Raw genomic sequence first — 22,325 nt, forward strand, 5'->3', positions numbered from 1 at the left:
CCTCTGCTAAAGACCAATGAAGAGTTTCCTTCTTCCTGATTCGGTTAATATATTCCACGGGAGTAAAAGCCGCGATATACCGGGTTAAAGAAGCGCTGAATCAACGATTGTTACACGAGATGAATCGCGGAGGAGTTGTTAAGTCATACCGTCCACGCGTCCGCCGTACGATAGCCGCGAGAAAGCAGATAGAAAGCGGCCTTCTCGGCGTTGTTCTGCCAGGAGAACGAATTCTACTCTCTTCGGATCGCTTTCGTCGCGATAAGACGCGTTTTTGTTCTTTCGCTATTTTTCCCTTCTTCCAATTTTTCATCCTTTTTTCTTTTTTTGTCGTTCGCAACGGAACGGGGCTCGTTTCGTCGGTGCATAATTTTCAACGCATCGCTGGCATTAGCGAGACTCGGCTTTCATCGAGGCGAGTTATCGCGGCGCGATTATCCTGTTGGGAACGAAGGAATTGTTGCATCGAGTTTCCGCTTAGTCAGGATACCGAGGCTTAATGGCAGAGTCCAATGGTTTTGTTTTACTGCTTTTTCTGCTAAATTGGAGGATTCCGGTGCGGATCGAGACTCGCTTCTCGAATGTGCAAGGAACGAAGGGGAGTTTATTCTTGGAATGAGAACTTTGCATTGCAACGTGCACGTTTTCTGGATCGTTCCACAAGCACTCCGAGGTTCGGCGTAGATTGGAAACTCGATGTTTGGGATGATCTTTCGCGAGGTGTAAAAAAAAAGTGTAGGGGAAAGGTATCTTAACATCCTCAATTTTCACTTGTACGTTAATCTCAATGTATCCGTATATCTCAGCTAGGAACGTCAATTTCGTAACGTCGTAACCCTAAAACGAATACGTACGTTTCCCGGGTACGAAAAATAGTGTAGCTCCTCCCGACAGGTAGGGTCATCGAGGAACATTGAACGTAGGAACAATCACGAACTGTGTCGTGCGTGGCCGCCGACGCTATACAGCCTCGACCGCGGGCTCCCTAAAAATTTTATAGTTTCCTCGCAGGGCACGCTCTCCCACGCGCGGCTGGACAAGGAAAACGTGTCGTATCGTCGAAAACGATCGTCGCCACCAGCGGACGTGGTTGGGCATTAACGCGACTCGAAACACTGGCTCACGTGCCTCTGTGTCAGCAGTGAATCCTTCTGGGAATACAAATTGGACGGTTTTCTCGTGGCGTCTCATCATCGGGTATCATGAAACGACCAACGGTAACTCACGGTGTATTCGCGAGTCCCGACCTTCTCTGGCTTTATTTAACCGCATCGTACGTGGAAAGTGCACGCACGCGTGCTCGAAACCGTCACGGTTTCGTTTTCGTTTAGAGCGAAGCACTTATTGCTAGAGGAATGCACGACAACGCGTAAATGAACGATTATTTGCGTTCTTACGAGTGAAGAGGTAATTAGGGAAGGTTTTCGAGTCGGTGGAGTCAATGGTCGGTCGGTGAAGTCATTGGGAAGGCATTTCTAGGGGACTTGGTTGAGTAGCATGAACAGATGCAGAATTCTTTTTATAATTTTGAACATTTTTGAAACGGTCATATTCAAGCCATTATTATTTAAGCATCTTAGTTTTTTCGTGGACCAGCTGTGTCTCGCTTATTTCGGAGTATTTCGGAGCAGGTGCTCTCCATTCTGCGACTGATTGCCTTATACCATAGCTGATTCTTATCCGCTGATCCTTATCCAATTGCACCGTAGCACACTATCGTACCGTGAAGACGACTATACCGTGTTACGAGTGTTTGGAAACAGATGTAGCAAGCTCGATTACTTGAGGTTACTAATTCGCCTTTTAATTTTCAAAATTTACCTTACATTTCTAATGGCAATATTAATTTTTATAAAATATTTCATTTTCACCTGCAACTCTATCTCAAAGAGCAAACGAAACAAAGAATCCACGTTTAATTTATTCAAGCTCGCTTCAAATTTCGCGTCGAGTTTTAAGCTCCAAGAAACTAGCGTGGCATTATCATAGATAACGCAAGAGGCGCAGCGTCGTTTTCCAGCGAGTTTCCATGCCGTGCATAAATTCGTTTCGAGGAACTTCCGCTCCCATTGTTATCGTACGTGTTCCTACGCGTTTCGTGTTCGTCGCGAAGCGCCTCGTATCATTTTCCCACTGGAAAATTCTGCGTCAGCGATGCTGGAAATTCGACACGAGCCGCGAACGAGAATCCGATTGATAAAGTTTGCTCGAGTTTCGTGGGTTTCCTCCTCTGTCGTTCGCGAGGAGATTCGCGTGCAGTCGCGACGTGCAGTCGGACAATTCCGAGCGAGATACCGTCGCATTCCGCGTCGACTTCGTCATTCGTTCAGCTATCGTTGGTGGCGTCTATGAACTCCGATGCGCCGCGAGAGAAACGCTCTTTGATCCGGAAGAAAAGCGAAATCTGGCACGAAGCGAGCAACTGATTCTCGGAAAATTAGTTACAGAGGGGTCTGGGTGTTCGTAGGATAATTGATGGCTGGTTTATTTAGAAAATGGAACTTATGGAAAATTGGCGAGTTCCAAATAACGAATACAAAATTAGAATCCATCGAGGGAACTTTTTCAGCCACTATCAGCATGAACAAAATCACATGGAAAAATTTGGGAATGAATTAAAAAATTGTTGATACAGGCTTATGCTCTTATCGTAACACTAGATCGTTCATTTTTTGTTCGCTTGGTCTTATATAAGCCCCATCGCGGTACGTATTTACTCGATTCGCTCGCACGAGGTTCCACGTTCCAAATTGAACACGATCTTGACACTAATTCGCAAGTAATTGATCACCTCGGATTAGCCGTACTCGTTCGTGCTTATACGCGAATGTACGACTTGTTTAGGCGTATCTAGAGCGAATTATGCGTACACTAGAGCGGAGTGTAAAGAACTCCGAATTGAGAGCCTACACACGTGCCCTTAGTTGCACTCTTGTGACGGAATGTCTCAACGCCTTCGCGCGAATCCCAGGAATCTCATTTTTTAATCGGCGTCTGGTAATTACGATTCGTGTTATGAAAAGAGGGCGAATCTCGAGCTCTCTTAGCAGGAAAATAACGATGACGACAGTAATGAATTAGTAAAGGAAAATTGGTACCTGGGATGCTAGAGAACTTCTAAGAAATCTAAGAAATGCGATGAAATAATATATATTGTTCTTAAAAATTCCGTTTTGTAATATAAAAAATAAAAATAATAATAAATTGTCGTCTTCGTTTAATATTATTTTAGACGAATATCAACAGTGGAAGGAACTAAATTACTTTCATTTTATCCAGGTTTTATCGCAGTTTCCTGTACTATAATTGGTCCATGGAGTGTGTGTATATATATATATATACACCATAATACAGTTGTGCAATCCACTTAAATAATATCGCCAGCACCAAGGAATCGTCTGTTCCTCACCGTGTACGAGCTAATATCGTTAATTATCGTAACGAAGTTGGTATTATCACGTGTGGGTAACGATCCAGGATAATTATTACACTGCGCAGTCTAGGCACACGCGGAGAACCGTGTTCAGATCGTCGAGTTCTTGTACCTTTCGATTTCGTATGCGACGCTTCCTGGAAGATTTTTGCAACGCCTGAAACCGGTCGAATAAAAGAAAGCGAGAAACCAACGACGACGCGTAATTATTGTTAGCTAAACCCGCGGATTGACAGAGTTCTTATCTAATTACAAAAGAAATAAAATTTACATAATGGCACCAATGGAATCCGATGAAATTCACTATTAGCTTATCTTTTGTAAAGCTTATAATTGACCTACGGAGAGTCGTGGAATAATGCATGACGCTGAGACTACGTCCTGATCACTATCATTTCCTCCGAAGATCGCAGTCCTCCTTTGAGCAATTGAAGCAATTAGGTTTCTCAGAAGCAAACCGAGTGCGTATCGGGAGAATCTGTCTCCGAATGCATACTGTCGAGAGTAAAAGCGAGGCACGCGTCGGTCCGACGTTCTCGTCGGTTTTCAGAGGATCGAAGGAGGGACCGCGGTCGAAGATTACGGTCGCTGGAAACTGGTAATGGTCGACGCGAATTATGAACGATCCGTCGTTGAAACCAGTTTCGCGCTAATTGCCCGTACGATTGTACGGTCATCTGGTAACCGCGCGCCAACCGATCGCCTGTTCCTCGAACGTGAAACAAGGCCTCGGATCGCGGCTCGTGTACCTGACCTCGTGCAATTCAGCGAAAGTCCTTGAGTCACCGAGAAACGGACGACTTTAATCGATACTACGATTCGTTTGTCCACGCGAATCGACCAATCATTCGCTGGTTCGATCTCGCGATTATATCTGAGCAGTGTACTCCTTGCAATCTTGTGTGTGTTCAGTTCGTTGTATTAGGTTGTCCCGAAAGTTTCTTTTATTTTATTAATAAGTAGTACATGGACAATAGTTTATGTTCACATTAAATTATCACCTGGTGTCTTATTCTGTAATTTAATTAGAGTATTTTCACCTTTCCTTTGCTAACAGGTTTGTCGCTATCGTTGCAGATTCCCAAGATGTCGATCTCGACGCCATCCTCGGCGAGCTGTGCGCCCTGGAGCGTCGCTGTGACGGCGACATCGCCGCCACGCCAGCTCCGGATTCTCAGAGACAGGGCCGACCGAACAGCACCAGGATCACAGCTGGCGACAATACCGATATCGGCAAGAACGAAGGAGGTGATTTCTTTATTTTATTTTCGTTTAACGTCTTCGCTTGGCCGTAGGAAAAGGAGAGCGAAACAATGAGTAGTTTAAAAAAAAAAAAGTTTGAGAAGCATAGATTACTTATCTTTGAAAAATTTATATAAATTTATTCTACTGAAAGAGACCTGTCCATAACACTGGGCGAGTACAATGTTGCATAAGATTGCTCGGTATTAGAATTACATAAGCAGTAATCCGAATAATCACATCTTACCAGAACAGATGTTCAAACGTTCACCTTTCAAACTGTCGATAAGATGCCCTATCAAGATTGCCACTTCGTGTGTTTCCAATCATGAATATTTCAGCACAATGCTATCAGTTATTATTAACTCGCGATACTAGACACTGGGAATAATTGTAATTTACAATAACATCCGATTTGAGCAGAACATCTTTGTTTGTATGAGCTAATCGTCTATAATTGCTGTATTTTTTAAAACTTAGCACAATACCGTTACATATGAACACAATCGTTCAATTTTATAACAACATCCGATATATCTTTAATATCGTAAGTTCACAAGTCCAAACGCCTATCGCGAGAACTAAGATTAAATCAGCCAAGTCCAAACTCCTCCGGTCGCGATTCGATAGATTGGTGCCTTTCGCTTAACTTTTAATTCTCTAGATACACGAATCGATCGTAACAAAGCTGCTTACCGGAGATTCGAGCATACCGATTCCCTGAAATTAATTTCAACGCACAACTCGCAATTCCATGGATTGCATCATTGCAGTGTTACGCTCGACTCGTTCAATTTTTATAAGCACACCGTTTGATTCTAGTTGCCCGCATAATCGAACGATGTAAAATACTAATTTAACTGGTTTCTTCTATCGGTATCTATTTTGCTATCGACGTTAGCTCCGCGGAACGCTTATCAAGCTCGGTTGAGAGAAACACCTACGTCGTATCTCTGACTTTCTTTAACGCGTGCGATGGATATTCGTTTCAGCTATGCGCACCGATAGTCCTGACAATGATAGCGCATTTTCGGACACGGTGTCGATGTTGTCCAGCGAGAGTTCCGCGAGCAGCAGCGGCTCTGGGCACAAACCACCCCAGACCGCCATGCACACAGCCACACAGCAACAATCTCACCAACTCATGGGTGAGTTTATCCTATCCAACGTGATCCGTAATTTTCCAAACATTTCCGGTTCGGTTCGATTATATCTATATTTTATATAATTTGATTTTCCCCTGAAAGACGCTGCGAGCAGAGTCAAGGCGGAGAAGATCCGATTGGCGCTGGAGAAAATGCGCGAGGCAAGCGTTCAGAAGCTCTTCATCAAAGCCTTCACATTGGACGGTAGCGGGAAAAGTTTACTCGTGGACGAGGGAATGAGCGTGGCCCACGTGAGTAGGCTCCTCGCCGACAAGAACCACGTGCCAATGGATCCCAAGTGGGCAGTCGTCGAGCATCTGCCCGATCTCTTCATGGGTAAGCTCCTCGTCTCATCGACTTTTCATCGATTCGAACATTACGAACACCTCTAAATCGTGATTTTTATTTACAGAAAGGGTATACGAGGATCACGAGCTGCTGGTGGAGAATCTCTTATTATGGACGAGGGACTCGAAGAACAAACTGCTCTTCGTCGAGAGGCCCGACAAAACACAGCTGTTTTTCACCCCGGAGAGGTACCTTCTGGGCCCGTCCGATAGGTCTAGCGGTGAATACGATGATCATTCGCGTAATATACTCCTGGAGGAATTCTTCTCCAGCAGTAACGTCGGTGTGCCCGAGGTAACTAGTCCCTGATGTCGAGACACCACCTAAAATCGAATTTCCGTCGTAACTTACCTTCTAGCTCGATAGTTTTTCCAACTATGGTGTGATTCCTAGGTCGAGGGACCACTGTACTTGAAGTCGGACGGCAAGAAGGGCTGGAAAAGGTATCACTTCATCCTACGAGCATCCGGCCTCTACTATTGGCCAAAAGAAAAGGCCCGCACCGCGCGTGACCTGGTCTGTCTGGCGACCTTCGACGTGAACCAAATCTACTACGGAGTCGGCTGGAAGAAGAAGTACAAAGCGCCCACGGATTTCTGCTTCGCCGTGAAGCATCCCAGACTGCAGCAACCGAAATCCACCAAGTACATAAAGTTTCTCTGCGCGGAGGACAACGCGTCCTTGGAACGATGGATGGTTGGAATCAGGATAGCCAAGTATGGCAGACAGCTGATGGAGAATTACAGAACCCTCGTCGACGAACTGGCACAGGAGGATCTCGACATGCTGGCACACGCCAGATCCTGTTCCGTTAGCTCGATCGCCGTCCCGCCTCAAAGTCAAGCTCACTATAACACGAGCAATGACAATGCACGACAGTTCGCGGAGAATTCGAGACACAACGTGGAAACTGCTAACGCCAGGCAGTACGACAGTCAGAGACAGAGTTACAATCCGGAGCAACGACAGAGTTACAATAACGATGGAAGGCTGAGCAGAGCCAGCAGCTCGAGTTCGAGTGGGTGTCTGTCGGACGGAGCACCCAGTAGTTGCGAGGTACTTGTCCAAGTTTGTAGGATAATTGTTTCTAGTATTAAATAAATGTATCGGCATTTCTGCAAGATACGAGTACTTTAATACATTTTTTAAATTATTGTATCGCAGGTGGCTTTCGAGTGTGGCGAATTTCCAACGGGAACGATAAAGAGAAAACCCTCGATGAACCCAAAACTCCCCCTTACATCCATCACCAGACAGTTGAAGGAGGTGGGCGAGACTGTTCGAGACGAGCCAGACTGCCCCAGTCCTACAAGTTCCGGATCGGGCACGTTGACCAGAAGGCACAGTCGAAGACGGAGTGGCACCGACTCGGACGGTTCTGGAACACTGAAAAGACATCATCGATCAGGGAATGCGACTCCGGTTAGCCCTGTGCCTCCGGGTACACCAGTTAGAGAAAGGGCAAGTCCTATGGGGTATAACAGAACAGAGCCTCAGGAGTCGAAGACGCCAACGAGCCCCATACCGACATGTATGGTGAGTACCAGTCATGATCATTTCTTCAAGGAGAGGTTAAGGAATATACCTCTGAGTTTTATATGTTTTGTCTTACCTCCGAGGATAGCCATTAACTCAATTATGTCTTACAGATGGATTCGATTACGTCGTTACCGCCGCCACCGTCACCGTCAAGAGTTGCCGAAGAGGCAGAATCCGATAGCGAGCCGCTTCCTCCTCCCCCACCAGAGATGTTCCGATCGAACCTCTCTCTGGATTCACTGCCACCTCCTCCAGCACCTGGTGAGATCCCAGTGTGCAACACTCCGGAGCTTTCCGGATCGTCGTTGAGCTTAGCATCACTCCCGCCACCTCCCAGTCCCCTAGTAGGCGAAACAGGAACGATTCGTCGCGCAAGGCCGAAACAGTCTACGCCCACGAACTCCATAACCCCCGAGAACACACCTACCCATACCCCATCGAGACAGCCGGCTAATCAGCAGATGTACTCGAGTAACTCGCTGCAAAACAATTCGACGATTCAGAACAACCAGAATTACAACGCCAACGTGCAAAACGCTCACCACGCGAACAACACCGCGAACTCGGTGTCCTCTCCCCACAGTTCTTATCCAGGTTCCAACGCGAGCACGCCAACCTACGCTCCCAGTTCGCCAGGCTTCGCTTCTCCTCCGCCATTCATTCCTCCGCCAGCTTACGGATCCCAACAACAGCACACCACTTCCCAGAGTCTCACCAGACAGAACTCTAAAGGCGAACCTGTATACGGAAGCCACCAGACCGTGCACCAACACAACACGATTCAGCCGATCAGGCCGAACCCGAACATGGACACGGTACGACGTAGCGCCATGAAGCAAACCTCGAGCCATTACGCTGCTCCTCCCTACCTGGCGGAGTTGAAAGCTGCCTCAAGTCCACAGCCCCAGCGCAGGGTGACCATCCAGGAACCGCCTACGTCGCCTAAATCCAAGACTGGCACCGGCAAGAAGATCACGTTCAATCTTCCCCCGCAACAGGAGCCAGGTAGTCCTGCCCTGCCTCAGAGGAAACCGATGCCACCGAGGAGATCCGATAGCACGAGGCTCACATCACCGAAAAAGCTCGCCGCCTCCGATCAGGCACCCCCTGGTGATTTCCTCAAGGATCTGCAGCGAGTGATGAGGAAAAAGTGGCAGGTGGCACAGAAATGCAAACTAGACTCGACGACCACTCCCCACGAGGTTCTCGGTTTTCGCGATCCACCTCCAGCCGTAGCGGATTACAGAGAAACGAACGTGTCGAATTGGGTCCAAGAGCACTACGGAGCCGACAATCTTTACGAGAACGTGTACGCGACGGATCCTCACGCGCCCGTGGAATACGCCTCCAGTCCCGCCAGGCAATCCACTGTCAGGTTCGCCGACGAGAATCGCAGTATCAATATAGTTAACGCCATCGCCAGCAAACGAAGACCACCGCCACCGCCTCCGAAGAGGGCAGAGACCACGCATCTGACCACCACCAGAGCGATGCACTGACAATAGCAGATAATTCAGCCCCATCCCGAAAGGAGATGGTATTGCTGTCTGTGCAGCTGGTGGAAGGACTAAGAGAAAGGGTGAGAAAGAGAGAAAAAGAGAGGAATTCGCTTTGTTCTGTGATTTGGTCACCGTTTCGAGGTCCTGGTATCGAGTCCACGCGTAGATCGTCCTCCGCGTCGCTGTGCGCCGCCGTTCGATGAGGAGAGGGGAACGTCCAGGGAAGAGAGAAGGGGATCCGACGATTATCCTTGAAGACAAACCATTCGGCTTTGCGTGCACGTCAGAGTTTGCATGGCCAAATCATCAGCTTGGCTGGAAATCCTTTTTATCTACCCGAACAACCAGCCCCGTTAATAGGATAATCGATGTAAATTTAGGATTTCGAAGATGAAAGTCTGATCGGATACTGCCAATAAACCATCGTACGATTGTCGCGAGGATTGGTCGTCGAATAGGGAATTTTTTTTAACGAGATGGAGCTTTAGGTTATCGAGTCCGATGTCGAAACATCAATCTCAGCGCCGACGTATCGACGGCCGTTCAACTAGAACGTAAGGGAAACACTGCCGCACATGTTGAGGATGTGATATATAAGTCTTAAGTTCCCACTTTTGTTTCCCGTGATCACGGGACGTTCGAGGAGGACGCAACGATATCGAATTTAAAGCACGTGAGACTGTGTGTAAGTTAGGCTCGCCATGGACCACGGCAGCGACTTTTCGGATAATCGTAAAGTGAAATGGCGTTTGCGATCTCTGGCGGGCTGTATCTCTGATGTGTCCGAGTCAAACGGGGCGGAAGGACGTTTTCGCGTGTTTTCCACTGTTTAGGAAACAGACGAGCGGGAAATAACGAGAGATCAAGACAGGTGATGAACGATTTTGTAAAGAACACTTCGTGATTCGTTAATCACGCGAGACGGAGAACGAGAGGAACGCTTGTTCACGGGACACGACGACGCGTTTCTGTTTCTTAAATCCTCGTTACATAGGTGTGCATGTATATAAATGAAACACGTATGAGCGTTTATATCAATATATCGACTTTGATGCTGTATGTTTAGACGATAACGCGCAATTCGAACTATCCAATGCGATATGGACGCGATAACGCTTAAATCTATTCGATGGACCTCGAGCGAACGCCCTGGCGCGGTTCTATAAGCTCTTCGAGACATTCGGAATCTTTACGCGATCATTGCTTCTCCTAACGTTTCACGCTGGAACTTGAGATCTCGTTTTAAATGCCATTTTCATCATCTTTCCGTTCCCGTTTCGCTGGCTTTCCGTTAGATCATCGATAGAGTCGACAGCAGAAGACCTCGAGGATCGTCGATAGATGTAGGATTGTCGATCGCGGACGCTACAATTGACCCGCATCGAGTCGAGAGACTATCGACGACCAACGTTTCAATATTCGAGCGCGAAACGATTCTCGGCTCGACCACTTCCGCTCGCTCGAATGTAAATATACGCTTGAATTTATAACGATTTTACAAACGGAACAGGATGACCCTAGGCGTCCAATCGCCCTAACACGATGACTCGGTGCATTTCACTTGTAAGTCTGCGACGCCGTCGACCGAACGAGGATGATCCGCTAATTTTATACATCGTCGAGGTAACGTCACACGTTCCACCGTATCAGTTTTTTGTACACCAGAAATATCGATGCAAAAGGTGATCGTATCGTTCCTCCAAACGAGGAACGGGATTCTGCGCTGCCATTTACACTTGTGACGGTGTGTGTGTGTGTGTGTGTTCGCCAATGGAATTTTCAGCAACGACCGAGGGCCTGAAACGTTTTGCCCGCCGCTAACGATCTAACCGTTTTGTATCCACGAATTTCTACCGAGTCCTCGCGCGTTCGTGTCTTCGAGCCTTCGACGTGGACAGGATCCTCGTCCGTCGTGCTCCATCGAGGACATCGAACCCCCGAAAAACCTCTCCGTCGCGTTTCGAGAGGAGTCTCGTGGAGTCCAGTGGTTTTTACAACGTTAAGAATAACCAGGGGACCCGAGATGCGATATTTTCTACTACCCAATTTTGATAAAAGCTAAACGTTCGAGGGGAGACTATTCTAAGCGTATCCAACGCCTCTCTTGGCGTCACTTCTCTAATCTTCTCACACGAGGACACGCGAGACCCCTGCGGCGGAGCCACCCACGCGTTATACGACGATCAATCGACGCTAACACGGCCGATGCCGATTTAACTGTAACTCGTAATTGTTTGCTCGCGGTCCAATCAAACTAAACCAATAATAGTAACGGTAAATGAATATTGCTAACGTATATATATATATACGTTTTTTTTCGAGGGATTAAACGTACGGAATCTTGACCTCAGTCCTGGCAGGCTTTTCCTCGCTAGAGATGGTCGATTCGAAGTCACACTGCCGCCATTATGGAGAGTTTCTTAAGAGGACAGTTTGGTACTTCAGGCTGAAAATCGCGAAACCTTTTTTTTTTATGGGAAGGAATAATTAGGTCGAAATGAAATTTGGGTTCGTAACCTTTTTTGAATATATTTTAATGAGATTTTTGTTTTTTTTTTTTCTTTGATAATAATTCAGTTGTTATTTTTATTTGTTGAAAGTAAGGTAGAAAACAGCCTCTAATGGCATGAGATTATTGATTTAGACTAGGTTTTCTGTCACGCCAACTTCCTGGACCTGATAGTGCCAAACTGATACTTTACCATGGATGTTCGAGATGAAAGAGCGGTTCCTGTTGGAACGTCAACGAAAGGGATTTATTTTTATCCTTGCTCCGCGGAAAGAGTAGTAGAGAAATGGGTCCAATGTTCAGTTTTAACTCGACATCAGTAGGAGAGGAAATGTTAATTCATCGTTTTGCTATTACGTTGACGGATGAAAGGGGTAGTAGAAAGTCGGTGGATATGCATCCTAATGGAAAGGATTTTTTAACCTGTAACACTCTTTGGGTGACGAAAAAGAGATTCACGTTCGGTTCTAGTTCAACGTGAACCGAGAGAGAGAGAGAGAGAGAGAGAGAGAGAGAGAGAGATGGAGTGGGAACTTTTGATTCCCAACACTGTATTGCTTGAGAATGATAGATGTACCAGAGAATGGATCAACGTACAGTTCTAACCAAACATCGACAGAGAAATTTTTAACGTTTAATGCTCTGTTCCAGAATTAAAAGAGTAATAGAGTACAGGTCGATGTTCAGTTCTAAATACGGCGTTTATGTAATGGGAGGAAATGTTTACTCTCGACACTGTGTTACGAACGAAAAGAGTAATTGAAAATAGGTCGATACGCGCGTTTCAACAGAACACCCACAGAGAGGAATTTTCTGCCCTCAACCCTTTGTAACTCAGTCGCGTTGGACGACATTTTAACCGTTTGTATTATTTGTAAGTTTGTTTTATTTATTTCGAGTTCCGTCGTATAATTGTCATTTTCGAAACCGTAGGAGATACGCTGAATTAATGAAAAAAGGGGCGTATAGATGCGAAAATTATACGTGACGAAGCTTCTTGGAAATAACGAAAGTTATAACGAATAAAATCTTCAGCTAACTAGTTGGGTTACAGAGGGCTGACTCTTCGATGTTTTTATTCAAATTTTAAGGCCTCTTTCGACACTATGTTAATATCTACTTTTGTCCTGTGACTTTTAATCTGTAAATTTTTAGTAACATAAAGTGACATAATTTTGGGTAATAACTTGAAAGGAGTTGTGTTCTGGATTCCCAACACCAGCAGTTACGAATTCGAAAATCTAGAAGACGCGTTTGTTTCATAAAATGTGGCCACGACCGAGGCGGAATAGAGCACAGGAAGATAATAAAGAAAAGTTATACAAACAGTCGTCCTGTTCTTCATTTTTAAACTACAATATCATTGCTACGGTAATTCTCTTCTCAACCTGAGGTAATGTGTCACTAATTCTACTTAAGTATTTATACAGATAATGTTTAGTATTTCGTAATGTAATCTCTTGCGAAGACACTTCTAGAATTTTTCGATGAATCATTTTAAATACAAATAGCTGCAACATTGATTACTCTTGCATACTCAAAATTATCTCTCGAAATCCACATTTTATGAAGCTATATAATAACAGAGGGAAATGATCGAGAATTTCCTCGAGAATTTTTTATACAAAAATAGAGATCTATGGACTTTACTGGATCAGAAGTGGGCAGAGTTTTATTCGCAAAATAGATTACACGATATAACCAATGCATAATTTTTATTTGCTCGGCGTAAATACAGTTTCATTTTACAAGTCAGATTAGAATTTTTATAAAAGAACTAACGAATCAAAAATTCTCTCTTTTATTTGCTATTCCGATGTTTCATCTAGTTTCAACCGTTTTGCTCATTTCTGATCGCTAAAAATCGCATGATTGACCGGAATATCGAGAATTCCCTCGCGAGAGGGATCGAGTCCAACCGGGGAAATTCGTAACGACCGGAAGTCGCCAATGTTCGCCAGAGAGGGTAGTCTAGGGAGACGGAAGGCGATTGTAACGAATCGAGAGTCGTTGACCGCGCGACCACGAGAGAATTATGTTTATCCGTTGTACTTTACCTTCGTTTCTTTCTCTGATCGAGCATGTATCCTGTGTTGTACGTACGTCTTTTGTAAATATTATAACGAACGGAAGTGCAAAGAAGAATTAAACAAATAAATGATCGTCGACGAGGAACACGCACTCGCGACTGATTCGATTAATATGAAAAAAAAAAAAAAAAGGAACGTACTATATTTGCGACGACGGAAAAACGAGAGCTTCGTTTTCTTCTTTTCTCTCGGATTTCGAACGCGAGGAAAATATATCGGCGGGAAAGACGGAGAAAGAAAAGGGAATCCAGCGTTGCGAACGGAGGACTCCGACTGCGTTTCGTTGAACGAACGTGACCCTTTGGATACCGTGTTTGCATCTTATCGATTACATTTTCCTTTTAAGTATAGTTTAGAGTTTAAAGTTTAGAGTTTAGATCCGTTTAATGGTTGTTTCATTTCGTTCGACTATTGCGACGTTAAAATTGCGACAATACCGATATTCATTTTTGGAGAACCTATCTCGACGCCGATTGTTTGGGTATGATACCGGGTGGAAAACGTAAAAAAAAAAAAATAATAATAATAAATGCGCAGCAGTTGAAATATTATAGGTATTATATTCATGTTTTTTATGTAAATAAATTTTTGGTATATTTCAATGATCGTCGATATCTTCCTTATTCCTGCTACAGATTTATAGCCGCGCGTTCAATTTAATTCTTTAAACACGATTATCTATACTAAGCATGTATTTTTAAATTATAGTTCTCTACTGTGAGAAATATTATCAGCGAGTGGATGCAGTAGCCATCTAGTATCTCAAGCAGGAACCAGCTTTGAAGAAGGAAACTTTCCAATCGATTCGACGAAGAATCAATTTCCTCGATAGCGATTCACTTAATCGTTAGTCTATTGAGGCATCTCGTTTTTTTTTTTTTTTCAAATGAAAACTTGCGAAACCGAACGAAGTAACCTTGATACAATTCATGGAATATTTTCGTTCACGCTGGAATTTCCAGGTGGCAATCACATGCGCATTTTTCAATGAAATTTCGTATCGGGCGACGGTCTTGGTTTCCAACCGGGTGCAAGTGATAAAACAGTCCTCGTTGCTGTTCATAAAACGCTCCAATAAAAAAGCCCCGTTTTTTAATATTTCGGTGCCGCGCGAGGGTCGCGTCGCGCAAGTACGCATAAACTGTTCGGCTATTGGATTTTCTTTGCATAAACCCGATGCTCGTATAACGCAATATCTCGTCTCTGGTATCCGATAAAAAATTAAACATCCATTTTCGGTGCCTCGACGCTTTATCAATGAATTTCCAACCTTAAAACCGTCGACTCGCGTGATTATAAAAACGGACTGCCAAAGAGCAACGAAAATTTTATTACAATCTACGTGGAACGAGTACGTCGGACATTCCTGACCCAGCTTCGCGTTAAATAAAGAATTTCATTAACTTCATAAACATTTTTATGGGCTGTCCATTAATTTTATTTTCTAAGACTAACTTTATTATAACCTCTACTTTGACAAGTGTATCTTAATAAAAAAAAAAAAAAAAAAGGTAAAAATTGCTCGGAAAAATTCTGTAGTACCCCACCTTTAAATGTAATTGCAGAGTTTGATAGTGGTGGGGTACGTCCAGAGTTTCTCAGTTCCACTTTCAGTGTCACCCCGAGCGTCAACAGAGAATGATCATGGATAACACGGTTCGTTGCGCCGGGGAGAATTACATTAGCCTGCTCTTCGTTTCGATAGGTAAGTAATCCCTCTTCGTGGTTGCCGTTTTCGTAAACGTGGACCAATACGTTGCGTTCGTCTGCGTTGTCTCATAACTAGATGGAATTGACGTAGATATATGAAATTGCCGGCTACCACGTTGCCGTGGGCAATTTTATAGGTTCCTTTTACGACTTATGGGAGTCGTGTGTTATACTTTGCGTTTACGTTATACGCGACCCTCGAACGTTTACGCCCTCCTCCATCGGGTAGCATCCTCCTTCATCGGAAACCGTCCGAAAAATGTCTACATCTCTTTCATTTCGAATGTCCTTAAGCCTTATAGTTTAAGTCTTAACGTTTAAAGACACCATTTCAAGTATTATTTAATTCAACGTAGTAGTTGTGAAATCGAATACGCGTAGACTACAGATTAACAACCGAAACGGCAAAACAGCTGGGAGAGGTTGTCGCAAACATGGGTACATCTACGCCTACGAGAAGACAACCGAACCGATACGCGGGTAACTGTGGATTGCCGCACAACAGCATGGCGTTAGGAAATATCAGAGGCTTTATAGGAGATGTCAAGAAATGTTTGAAGGTGTTAGGAGATGTTAGAAGGTGTTAAGAGGTGATAGAAAAATTAGTTACAACATCGGCGCGAAGTATGCCCCTGTTTTATAGCAACCGTTCCTTGCCTGCTTGTAGTCTTGGTTGCTGCTTCGTAGGTGCCGCGGATCCCCTGTTGTGTGGCAACCGATGTTAGCCTGTTTGTAGTCACGGTTGCCGCATGACAGGCGTGGATCAAGGTGCCCCTGTTGTACGGCAACCCCTACTGCATTGTATGTCGTTTCGGTTGCTGCATCGTAGGGGCCGAGGTGCTCCTGTTATGCGGCAACCGCTACTAGCCTGCGTGCCGTTTCGGTTAGCATCTCGTAGGCGCAGTCGTGCCCTTGTTATAGAGCAACTGGGTCTGGTCTGTTTGTCGATTCGGTTGTCACCTCGTAGGCTAAGGTACGTCCACCCACGGCGACTCTCGCACACCCACACTCACCCACGTCCATCCACGTTGGGATCTGTATTATACATATTATTATGCAGTTAAAAGTATAATACGTGGTCCTGATATTTTCGATACGAGAAGAATTGAGATATACACCGTAAACTGCCTTTACAATGAAGCCAGAAGGCCATTGAGGGCGGCAACGAGGTTGAACACGTTTCTTTCGGATATTCTGAAAATGAACGCGAAAGGTCAAAGCGTCTTCGGTGTCTGGCGATGTCGTCCTCGCACAGCCATCCTGGCCACGAATGAACGAAGAGATAAAAGCGGCAGGGGAACGGACAGGATAGCGGAACGATTTCGAGCGGTCCGCTTTCCAGGAACATGGACGTAAATCACGATTTTATTACCGATAATTTTACGAGGAGTCCAGCTTGCCGCCGCCGACGCTACTCGAGTGTCGGCTACCTTAAACTCGTAATCGTGAGTCCCGTGAACCCGATTCCACGGTCGCGAAATCGTCGGCGAATTAACTTACCATTTGTCTAAGGTGATCAGTATATCATTACTTTGCTTTTCTTTTTGTTAGTGCAACAGTCTCGTGCCTGATTGAAAGATATACCAAGCTAGACCATCTTACACGTATGTTTCCTACTGGATAAACCGAACACAGTCTGGAGTGTCCACTCACTTGTCATCTACTCTCATGTAAATTAAATTGGATGTACCTGATGCGCAACCCTTCTCTATCCAGCTGGTTTCGGTAATCAAGTTGGAATGGACGAAAAGTGACTGGCTACTCGGGCCGAGAGATAAATCTGGTGTTTGGTCTTGCGCGACTCGCGGTCTTATTAGCATGAAACGTTCTCAGGGAATCCTTCAACATACACGTTGGTGGTCCCGGTTCGCATTTCTGCCTGGATCGCGATCCATCTGGCAGGACTCTACTCGTTTGCGGTGCACGTATTCTTTTCAGCTCTTGCGGTCACGTAAATTCGGATTTCGTGGAGCAACGAAAGGTAGGAGAATCCATCCTCTCCCTTAAAACGGTATAACCCTTTGGTTTAATTACATTTTCATAAGTGGAAACAGGTTATCCATAAACTCTTACGTGTTTCTAACTCTTCGACGCCTTTGAGCACTGCTCCCTCGTATTGTACTCAGTTTGTACGGGATTCCAAGAAGCTGACGTGTCAATAGCATAAATAACTGTTGCAAAGGCACGCCCTGGTAACGATCTTTAAAGAAGAATATGTAAATATTTTCACCAATGTTGCTTCGAACGGTCCACTCTTAAATATATTTTAATTCGCCGATTTTAGTCGAACGGTCGACGCGCCGTATTAATTTTCGTTGAGTTTTTTCATCGGAAACAACGATTGAGAAGACCCAAAGAGCACGCCGGTGGTCTCCATGCACACTTGAATTCCCGTCCCAACCCCTGAAGACGATATTCGTTGCGGTGAGTTCGCTTTGCCCGCTGCGGTAGTATAAATTTGAGTGTCGTCACGCAGAAATGAATCCTTTTCCGCATAATAACACACTCGTATAATAACATACTTAGCTCGCGGGAGTTATGCATAATGCTCGAAAGTGGAAATTGCGAATGTGTAAGTACCCCAACAGAGGGATTAAATACTGTACTCGACGTGGAAACAGTTTCTATGTCTCTGGAATGGCTTCTACTCGACAAGAGTGATTACGATTACGGTTCTCGAGATGATGAGTACGTTGATTAATTACATATTACCTTGTACACTTACAAGAGCTAAAGGAATGACAATTCCTTTATATAATATAAATATATAATATAATATAAAAATAATTACGTTGACGTATCAACTACTGATAATGTGATGCCACATAATTTAAGGAGATGCAAGATTCAAACTGCTATCATATTTAAGATGATTTGTTTTACCATCGAATTAAAGAGACCTCGCAAGTGAAGTATGACCAAATTCTACTGTCCCACAATCATCACAAACGTTTGTTCCATCCCCTTTAATGACCACCATCCCCAGCCACGCGCATAAACGTTGCGGGCTTGTTTCCTCGAAGTTCTCTCGCGGATTACCATCCCAAGGAAACACCGTGAAACACCTAGAACAATTAAATACGTTTCGTATCAGCGACATGGCTTTCGCAATAGCTGCTGTTCAACGAGAGTATTAGGTCACCCTGAAAGCTTCATCGATTCTGAACCGCTTAAAAGGTAACGATACCCTCAAACATATTTATTAATAATTCAATCCACAAAGCAACATTATCCCTTTCAAACTAATTCCTCGTAATATCACGCGTGTAAGTAACGTACATGTAATGTTTAAAAATAACAATGCGTACAACTCGCGTGACGCAGAAAAAAGAAGCAGAACCTTTCAGAATGGGCCAATAGTTTGAGATGGAAGGGTCCAGTCGACGGAGTCTTACTTCCAGATAATTGAAAGATAATGCCCGTTTTCGGCCGGTTCCCACGTTGTTGCGGCTTTTTACTTTGTTGTTCGGTGGCTTGGCATTATGCTAATTTAATTTATGCCGCGGTTCACGCACCCGACGCGTATACACGCTGGCTCCTCCAACATTTGAGCAATAACCCTGGTCCCGTCTCTTTTCTGCTCGCGACGACCAACGATATGCGTCCTCTTCGATTTTTAGCCGGGGGCTTCCACCGTTTCTTTCAGCGCTTTCTCTCCTGCTCGTCGATCGTCTGCCACTGGAAACATCGTATTAATTGGGCGATCGAGCATCTCTAATTTATGAGAGTTCGTCGCACGTGCGCCCACCCAGGCTTACGAATAACTTTTCAAGTAGGACACCGACGACACGGGTATACGATCTTTGTTCACCGTAGATCCTCGATAAAAGTCGGTAGTCGTCGCTGTAGAGTCAACTTCGGCCCAATTTACAAAGCTCCGTGTTTACGGGGACACCTACTTCGGCGAGTTTATGGTGAGTTTGCTTTATTTGTAAACCGAAAAAAAATCGCTGTTAATTTTGGACAACCTAATATAGTTTTAAACATATTCGTTAAAACGTAACACATTTCGGGTATATCCAGATCCGAGAGTAGTATTTATAAATGGGTACTGAAAGACTATCCCCCATTTTCCAGCCGAGAGTGCAAAACACTCGATGGAGCATCATTTCCAGGGATTCCAAGAGCCCCTCGTTTCAATCGATTCGTCCGAAGGGATGATTAATCCTGAAAAGAAAAGGCAGAAGGATTTCATCTAGAAACCACGGAAGTAGTCGGCGTCGCTTCGTTCGGACGGAACGCCTCTTAAAGTGGATGTATGGGATTAAGATAATAGTCCCGGGAGGGAAGGAACTGGGAAGGTGAAGGAGGCGAAGGCAAAAACGAGCGATATGATGTGGGTCAAAGTCTTTGGGACTGGGTCGCTATGTTCGGCTCCTTCCTCAAGAACAGCCGTCCCTCGCGAGCTTCTTCGGGGTCGCTGGCGTGACGAGAGATGGCGAAGGTCGGGGTTGATTTCAATTGCCGGAACGTCGACCACTCGATACATCGACGCAAGCTATAGAATCCATCTGACTTTATCTTAAATGAAAGTGTACGCGATCACAATTAAACGTGAAAGATTTACGCTTTACTCGAAGAGAACGACTTTGATGCAATTAATCTTACGTTGAGAGGATTTTGACGTAATACGACGCCCTTGAACTACCCCTAAAGCTTACACTGGACGCTCCGGAATCATAAAAATCACTTCAGGCTAGGCTCGACGTCCTCCAGGAAGGAAATGAAATCTCGTGGTGCTGTGACAGATTCATTACTGGCTGATATCGCGAAAGAAGGAAGGAGAGAACGATGGGGCGGTTTTCGGCGATGACCGATGGTCCGTGGGGTAGGTTCTCGTCTCTTCTTCATTTTTCACCCTCGCGTGCTACTAACCGTCTCTCCCATGCACCCCGCCAGCTCATCCTTAATAAGATAACGCCATAAGAACGATAAAGTTGCTCGTCCTTCCCCAGCGTTATTTTATCGCCCTCCTTGGATCTCAATCATTCTGTGTTTCTTCTGAAGGGAAAAATAAATACTTCCGTTGTACAAACAGTATCTAAATTCAATTATACAATATCTTTAAGATCGCGCATTTTAAGACAGTAATTTTGAAGCATGTTATTGTCGAATTCCACTGTTACTTATTTAAATAAATCGAAATTAAATGAACCGTACACAAATCGCTTAACTCCATTAATCACATAAAAAATTGTAACGAGATTAAGTAAATCAAACAAATTTTCAATTTCAAACCCCGCGATGCGTATCTCGCAACAATTTCAACGTTTCGAAGAGCGTGGGGTTCGCAGCGTGTTTCGGTGGAACTTGAAGAGGTCAGTGGCGACCACGGTTGACTCGGAGGAACGGCGCACGATAACGTCGCATGGAGTTACTCGAATCCCAATAAATCCAAAGGCGGCCGTCGGCCACCCTTGAAACCCCCTCGCATCCTACCCCGTGACCGAGCAGGCCTGCACAACGGATGCCGAGATTAGTATTAATTTATAGCGTTGGAAGATAGGACGGAACAACGCGCGGCGGTCGCACAACGGTCGTGGAGGGTGGAAAGTGAAATTCGGTGGCTGGCGGGAACGTGGCCGCCTCGGCATTTCCATTTTCCAACGCTGATAATTGGAAACCAGCCGGGCAACTTTCGTCAGTATGTAAATTCGTGCCGCTGCTATCTGCTCGGATCTTGCAAGGGGTGGTTCGCAAGACCACCGCTTTTTGAACGAGACGGGGCGCGTTGGAACCGATGATTAACCTCTTCAGGGACGAATTAATTTGTTCGAAGTGGGGAAATCGCGAGATCGACGGAAAAATAATATATTTGTTACATCTGTCCGCTTATCCATTGCGGCAATGACATATCCATACATGGATGTTAGTCAATATTTTAAATCGACACAGCGATCGTCAGTCGGCAGCAACTCGTTCGCGTGTTGACAAATTGAGCAACAGGAAAGAGTAACGATGAAACGAGTCGTGCTTTCAAGCGAAGGCAACACTTTCGCCGTCCGTTTATATTCACGTTTTACGAGCACTACTACAGACCACTTGTAAACACTCGACACCAAGTCTGGTTACTGAAACTGATCCGCAGCTAATAAACCTTGGCCCTGATACCCTCGAAATGCGTCTCGTTTCCACGCGTGGACTTCCGGGATTCTACGGGTCGCGAGTCGCGATTTTTTTCTTTGTTTCACCTTCATAGGGCGTGGCTGTCTTCGATTTTCACCCCTTTTCACCCCATCCACCGTGGATACTCGCCATTTATTCATTAAACGCCGAACGGCTCTGAGAATCGACGAAGAACTTGGAATTTCAATTCTCCTCTTACGGATCACCATTTCTATCCTTTTCGAATTAAACCTCTTTTTCAACTCGGGGAAACCTCATTAGGATTTTCAGACGAACGTGAACTGATCAATCGGACGTTATTTCTGGGGCGATTCTTTTCAGGATTCAAGAATTTCGATAAACAACGAAGCTTCAAAGTAACGATATCGGACAGTCGCTAATAACCAAAGGTTGATGCGACGTTAAATATGTAAAGAGAAAAGGAAAAGATATAGTTAATTCGTGAGTAACTAAATCGCGAAGACAGTTTGATAAAGCCTCTTCCATCTTGAGGGAGAGAGTTTTCCATCGGTTGAGCACCCCTGCAGCGCGTCTAATGTAAGAGGAGGAGATCGTAGGTGGAGGAGGTGAGAGTGAACGTGCGTAGCTGAAGGGGCAGCTCGGCGAGCCGGACTTCGAGGTCCTCCTTCGAGCCTCCACCCTCCCGATCCCGCCACCCCCGTCGACCAGCCCGTTTTCCCTTGC

General features: G+C 45.1%; 1 protein-coding gene and 3 long non-coding RNA genes across 10 annotated transcripts in view; 2 read left to right on the top strand and 2 right to left on the bottom strand.

The window, feature by feature from the left end:
* LOC128895391 (amyloid beta A4 precursor protein-binding family B member 1-interacting protein) overlaps positions 1–14,407 on the top strand; it is a 146,555-nt gene extending 132,148 nt beyond the window's left edge. For all 6 annotated transcript variants that reach the window (XM_054157937.1, XM_054157936.1, XM_054157938.1 and 3 more), the window contains 7 exons: positions 4,511–4,681; positions 5,668–5,823; positions 5,923–6,156; positions 6,233–6,462; positions 6,562–7,224; positions 7,333–7,704; positions 7,818–14,407. In XM_054157937.1, coding sequence (XP_054013912.1) covers positions 4,511–4,681; positions 5,668–5,823; positions 5,923–6,156; positions 6,233–6,462; positions 6,562–7,224; positions 7,333–7,704; positions 7,818–9,206 — 3,215 coding nt within the window. In that variant the 3' untranslated portion in view covers positions 9,207–14,407. The remainder of the gene's footprint in view (positions 1–4,510; positions 4,682–5,667; positions 5,824–5,922; positions 6,157–6,232; positions 6,463–6,561; positions 7,225–7,332; positions 7,705–7,817) is intronic.
* Positions 14,408–16,429: 2,022 nt separating this feature from the next.
* Positions 16,430–19,408, bottom strand: LOC128895401 (uncharacterized). 2 transcript variants are annotated; one of them, XR_008461779.1, is made up of 3 exons: positions 18,911–19,171; positions 16,634–18,580; positions 16,430–16,550 (listed from the first exon to the last, which is right to left on the bottom strand). It is a non-coding gene; the product is annotated as an uncharacterized LOC128895401 (long non-coding RNA). The 2 variants fall into 2 exon arrangements; XR_008461780.1 differs by lacking the exon at positions 16,430–16,550 and adding an exon at positions 19,274–19,408 and having other exon boundaries at positions 18,443–18,580; positions 18,911–19,193.
* Positions 18,563–20,533, top strand: LOC128895403 (uncharacterized). Its single transcript, XR_008461782.1, has 3 exons — positions 18,563–18,692; positions 19,162–19,429; positions 19,593–20,533. It is a non-coding gene; the product is annotated as an uncharacterized LOC128895403 (long non-coding RNA).
* Positions 20,402–22,325, bottom strand: part of LOC128895402 (uncharacterized) — a 22,179-nt gene continuing 20,255 nt past the window's right edge. The window contains exons 4-5 of the long non-coding RNA XR_008461781.1: positions 20,754–20,971; positions 20,402–20,516 (exon numbers count right to left, since the gene is read on the bottom strand). This is a non-coding gene — a long non-coding RNA (uncharacterized LOC128895402). The remainder of the gene's footprint in view (positions 20,517–20,753; positions 20,972–22,325) is intronic.

This window comes from Hylaeus anthracinus, unplaced genomic scaffold (genome assembly GCF_026225885.1).
Source record: "Hylaeus anthracinus isolate JK02 unplaced genomic scaffold, UHH_iyHylAnth1.0_haploid 5, whole genome shotgun sequence".
Lineage (NCBI taxonomy): Eukaryota > Metazoa > Arthropoda > Insecta > Hymenoptera > Colletidae > Hylaeus > Hylaeus anthracinus.